Source organism: Physeter macrocephalus, chromosome 4 (assembly GCF_002837175.3).
Source record: "Physeter macrocephalus isolate SW-GA chromosome 4, ASM283717v5, whole genome shotgun sequence".
NCBI classification, from domain to species: domain Eukaryota; kingdom Metazoa; phylum Chordata; class Mammalia; order Artiodactyla; family Physeteridae; genus Physeter; species Physeter macrocephalus.
The window spans coordinates 22,800,083-22,806,082 of record NC_041217.1 but is presented as its reverse complement, the minus strand read 5'-3'; the positions used below and the strand labels follow the sequence as shown (position 1 = coordinate 22,806,082).

Sequence of the window (6,000 nt, the reverse complement as noted above, 5' to 3'; positions counted from 1 at the left end):
CTGATTCACTTTGTTATACAGCAGAAACTAACACAACATTGTAAAGCAATTATACTCCAATAAAGATGTTAAAAAAAAAAAAAAGATCAGACGGAGTCCAGCCGTACTCCATGCCCTCAAAACACATGAAAGCACTACAGGTCCTTGGACACAAAACCAGGAGAGGGTAGGAGCCCTGGAGGGGAATATCCTGGACTTCTGGACCTCCTGCCCAAGTGGGGTACTTCAGCCACAATTAAAGTAACACATCCTTTTTGTTTAAAATTAATTTCAAAGAGAACTAGAAGGTGTAAAGTAAAATAAGTCTCTCCTCCCCTCACACCTAGCTTCACTTCCTAAGGACTATGACATGAAGTTTTGGGTATATCTTCACAGAAATTTTCTATTCAAGTGTATTCTGTTGAATGCATTTGCAAGAATTTTACTTATAAATAATTCAATTAATAATAATAACTAATGTATAAAGTACATGTTATTTACATTGAAATTGTAACTGGAAAAACAAAAATAACTAAAAGTGATCGAAGTGGACGTTGGATCCTTCCAGAGTGCAGTTTTTGAAGTGACCACCAGGTGTCAGAGTTATCAATAGTATTCCCCAAATCACACTGGAAAGTTACAAGAAGGGGAAAGTGCCCGGCTGGAAATGAGATGGCGAGATCCTAAACAGGATTATTTGGCCCTTTGGCCCAATATTTTATCTACTTAGGGTTAGGCAGGGAGAGAGTAAAGGGAGCTGCAGAAAAAAATATTACATTCTCCGACCATAGATTCCCATTCAGTTGGGCACCCCTGGATCTTTAGAGAAGCTGTCAAAGCGCTGGTGAGTTTCACATAGGAAATGTAAAAATGGCTGGGCAGAGTCGGGCCTCCTATAGTTGTGAGGCTACTTTTGGAATCCAGGGCCACAAGAGGAGGACACACACACGAGAAGGGTTCAGCTATGGCCATCCTTGTTTTAAAAGGGAAAATCCAGCTCTGTATCAAGAGCTCTTCCTACCTAACCTTGAACATCATGGTGTCCTATTCACTTCCTATTTGAGCTCCTCACGTATACTTCCTTTACCAGGCCTGACCCGGCTGTTGTCCAGAGCTGCAGGCCTGGAAAACATCCGCCCTCCATGCTTGAGAGTTGCGGGCAGGGCACCTGCCATCGCAGTCTTGAGGCTGTCGCCCAGGGGTAGTTACACTCCTCTTCCTCCAGGGGCCCAACCACTTCTCTGGCTCCCTGCATCTGGCTCTAGAGGAGTCAACATACTCTGGAGGATTCCAGGAGCCACCCATGGCAAGCCTCATCCTTCTTGAATCACCAGCGTCCACCCCAGCAGAAAGGGGGATGTTGATGCAGTCACGACACAGACTTGTGCAAGGAGGATGACCTAGGCTCCTCTTCCCTGGGAGGGCACAGCTGAAGGGTGTCAAAAAGGAAGGAGAACCCTTGCCACGTGTCCCAGTTGGCCCTTGTCTAGGCTGTTCCCTGGACCACATCCCATTTCTGGCCATGGGTCCAGGGAAGGGTTCAGACCCACTACGTACTGGGACTTGTCACTGGTGGAACTTTACTGTGAATAACAATGCCAAGCTTGTGGAAGGGGTAGGAAGTGGTGTAAGGAGAGGGGAGAAGGAAAGAAGGATTCAACATTTCATGGACAATGCTATTGATATTTAAATACTTCTTAAGACTTGTGATTTCCATGAATTTGGACAGGCAGATTAAGGGGACTTTTTATGTGATCTGAATGACATCATCTGCTAAATTGGTACATCCTATATAGGCCACATGAAGCAACAGTAATGATTTCAGTCACTATACACCTTAAATGCTATATACATAATTAAAAATGATACATCTGTGGTGCCATACACATAATAAAAATCCCAGTTATCATTCAAACATAGGTAGTATTCATATTCAAATATGATCATGCATTATGTTTGATGTTTCAAACAGAATATACAAGCCAAATGCTTCATTTAAAAACCAAAATGGATAAAACAATGTTTATATCAGGATCCATGTTAATTTACCATGACTAGTATATTAACTGTTGCTTTGATGTGGCCAACACTGGTATGGCAACTGAGGGTTTGTTTGTTTTTTTTTTTCCATTATCCTGTTACATATGATATAAGAGGGATGGAACAGAAAGAATCTCTCATAATGCTAACCACAGCCTGACTGTTTCAAAGGCAATGCTCTCCAGACTAAAGCCAAGGATAGGGATCATGAAGCTCCACCCTAATCTGCTCTGGGTTATTCTACCTCAAGGAGACCCCAGTCATTGTGACTCCTGGATAATCCTGGACCCACTGGATGCCCATAAGTCAAACAGCCTCCCATATCCCTGAAAAGTCTGGCTATCCATCACATGTTCTACCTCATTTGGCCACTCAGACAACAAGGGTTTCACGAGTCCAGGACAGACTTCACTGGTCAAGGTGTATCTTGAGATCCCCAGACTTCTAGGTCCTCTGGAAAAGGAACAATCAATGGGGTCCCCAGGCTGGGAAGGGAAAGGCTTCAGGCCCCTGCCTCACCAATGCCTGCTTACCAGCCGCCCCCTCCAGTTTAATCATGCTGTGTGTAGGTGGGTCACAGAGGAGATGGGGCCGGCTGTGTATGGTCTGGCCATGTGTGTGGTATTCTAATGGCAATGACTCCTCCCTCTATGTAATCCTCCTTCCCAGCCCTGCACTCAGCCAGGCAAAAGGCCGGATTCAGAATCTCCTCACGGGTACCCAAGGCTGCTTCCCTTTGATAAAGCGAGTAAGGAAATCGTTGATGTGAACACACAAAAATAGAAGACTTCCTGAATCAGACGTGAGTTTGGGTGCAGAGTAAGGCCAAGCTAAAAGCTCAAACTCACCGACCGCAGTTATCCCTCCCGTAGGGCAGCCTTCCTTACCTGTAGCCAAGCAGCTTCGGAGGCTGGGACAAATAGCTGAGCCTGTCGGAACTCCGGAAGAAACATTCCTCAGCAGGCCTCTCAGCCCCAGCTTCAGCGACGGGGCACCAGGAAAGTAAACAGACTAAACCCATCGCAACAAGACAGAACTGGTTCTTCTGCCCTCCAGACACTGTTCACGACACTTCAATCAAGTTCAACACAATACAGCTGAATTATTTTTAACCTTTACGGAGACTCCTGGCTTCACAGACGAAATGTTAGTCGGTAGAGTCGGTAGAAAAATCTCTTTTCAAAACTTGTCAAGCGTATACCGCAACGTCACAGTGAAAAGACGTATCCAAAGTTCTTCTGATCATGGTATTAGATCCTTCCACAAGAGATGCAACTTCCAATGCCTTACAGATGCCAAATAGATCTGCTTCATACTATCACCTTGAGCTGTATTCTTTTGACCTGTATAAAGGTAGAAGCCACCATTAATGCCAATGTCCTGCAGGAGTGTGGACTCACGTCTTTCTGGAGAAACCAGAAATCCAGATTTTTATGTGTAATCTCCCAATTTTTCAATATGGACTACTAGCTTAAAAAAACACACTTTGCTACCTCCCTTCAGCGACTAAAGGCAGTATGACTAGGCAGTACACCACGGGAGTCAGGAACCCAAGACTGTTAGACCTAGTTCTGACACCAACTCACTGTCTGTCCCTGGGAAGGACACCTAACTGTCCTGGTCCGCCGTCACCTTGTCTGAAAAGTTTAGACACCCAAAATTCCTTTCAATCCTAAATTATTACACTGTATAGTTAAGTAAGTTTTCTAGATGGTCAATTCTCCCAAGAACAACCAGAAACATAATTAAAAGGAAAAAAAGAAAACACAAAAAATAGATCACTGTGCCATAGAGGGGTCTATTACGATGTCTAGACATGGCCTTGGTGTGGCCAAGCCACTTGGTTAATATATCCACAAGAATGTGAACACTTTTATCAGACCAGATCTCCTCCGTGATGGCCACCCACCTGCTGGGGAAGATAAAAATTGTATTATCACCATGATTGTGGCAGGGGGCACTTCTCTATGAAACAGAACTCTCTTGGGTCTTTTGAACCCAAACCCAAGGCTTCAAGGGAACATTCTGAGTTGGGAAACAAAGCTGACCAGCAGGCTGCCCTGAGCCATGACTCCTGATTTTCAAGTTCATGCTCAGCCTACCTGCGATGAAATGTGGAGTTGCCAAATTTGGAGTTGCCTCTTCAGTATGAGCCAGCTGTACTTGGAACAGTTTTGTTACATAACCCTCAGCCGTGCCCCACGTGTGTACATGAGCACACGCTCACCCTGTACAAAAGCCCACAGATCTTCAGATACAGCACCTTTTTTTCAGCACAGGAAGGGGATAAAAAATATTAAGCTGGAAAATAATGAGGGACAGGTAAATTAAAGGCCCCTTCCCACTGTAAATGTTAAAAAATAGACACATTTCAGAGCAAATAAAAGTATTCACATTCTTTTGGTTATATTAACCGTGGCTTGGGCAAACTGCAGGCCCAAAGAAGAGAAAGCCGAGTGGATTACAACGGGGCAGCTTCTTCACACAGGCCACCTTGACACAGATAGCTTGGCTCCAAGTGAAGTGGGAAGGGGTGTTCCGCAGGCACCTACATATTCCTAAGGGCTTCTGTGCATCAGCTGTGAACAACAGGGCCTTTTTATTTTGCTATTGGTAGCTGCCAATAAATAGTATGGTGTAAAGAACCTTTGACTCCTAAACCAGCTATGACCTCTCACTTCAGTTTTGCCTGCTCGAGACATTTTCTTCACTGTGCCCAGCTGTTGCCCTGGCTTTAGGTAACCAGTGTTTATTCTAAGTCAGCTTGCTCTTACCCTAAGGCCTTTGTATTATCCGTTTCCTCTTCTTAGAATGCTCTGTATCCTGATCTTCACAAGGTAGTTCATTCAGACCTCAGCCTCCAGGCTGCCCTCAGAGAGGCCCTCTCTGGCCATCCAACATAAAGTACACACCCATGCATTCTGGGTCACATGACCCTACTTTAATTCTCTGCCTACACTTCCTACCACCTGATTTATTTCCTCTTTCTTTCTTTCTTTCTTGCCTGTCTTCTCTCGCTGGTATATAAGCTCCATGGAAATAAGGATTTGGTGTCTTTTTCAGCATGCCTTTGTTAGCTACTAGAACAGTGCTTTGTGTATAGCAGTTGCTCAGTGATTATTAGTTGAAAGAAAGATGGATGGTTGGATGAATGGAAGAATCCATCCAGCAAATACCTGTGAAGCATTTACGATGCACAGGGAATAGATGAAGAATGAAATCCTCCTTCAAGAACTCCACAGTCTATCAGGGAAGACAGATGTTTATACGGCGCAATACTGTGAGAGAACTGCTTTTAGAAGCATACCATACCTTCTACCCAGGTGAGTACAAAGACAATCTCTAAGGAAAGTTAAGAGTTGGCCAAAAGGGCAAAGGTGAGAAAAAGGGTGGCAGGGAAGTCACCCTGTTGAGAAACATCCCCACAAAGGCACCAAATCTGAAAACAGACCGTGGGTTCCAGGAGCCCCAGGAGGTCTAGGGTGGTTGGTGCCACAAATGACAAAATGAGGGAGACGGGACCTCGAAAGAGAGGTCTGGGCCAGTTCTTAAGGAGCCTTGTAGACCAGCCTCTGGCTGTTAGATTTTAATCCTCTGAGCAATGGGAGCCATTGAGATGTTTTTAAGTAGGGAAGTGACATGACGGTTTCATGCTTTATAATGTTGATGGCAGTGAAGGCAACTAGTGAGAGAAAAGAACAAAGCATTCAGGAGGTTATTGTCCAATCCAGGTGAACGAATGTCAAGGATCCCAACTAGTGGCAGCGGAGAAGGAAGAGAGAAGACAGATGCGAAAGCTGTTAAAAGGGTAGAATCAATAGAGCTTAGTGACACATGAAGTGTGGGAGGTGATTGAAAGGATGGGGTCAAAGGAAACTCCGGGCTGTGGCTAGTGTCATCAAAATCAATGGTTCTCCTGCTTCAGGACTGGGAAGCCCTAGGTTCATTCTGTTTGTGACATGACTGGATCTGAGTCTGCTC

General features: G+C 44.8%; 1 protein-coding gene across 22 annotated transcripts in view; it reads right to left on the bottom strand.

Annotated features, from left to right (window-relative positions):
• CNIH3 (cornichon family AMPA receptor auxiliary protein 3) overlaps positions 1-6,000 on the bottom strand; it is a 306,731-nt gene that overhangs the window by 284,455 nt on the left and 16,276 nt on the right. For 21 of the 22 annotated variants that reach the window (XR_003679327.2, XR_003679332.2, XR_008617029.1 and 18 more), the window contains exon 2: positions 2,907-3,362. Coding sequence is in view for 4 of the 22 variants with exons in the window: in XM_055084050.1 (XP_054940025.1) it covers positions 2,907-2,972 (66 nt within the window). In the remaining 18 variants the exon portion in view is untranslated. Of the gene's footprint in view, positions 1-2,006; positions 2,473-2,906; positions 3,363-6,000 lie in introns of those variants that run through there. The other variant, XR_003679338.2, reaches the window with a different exon arrangement.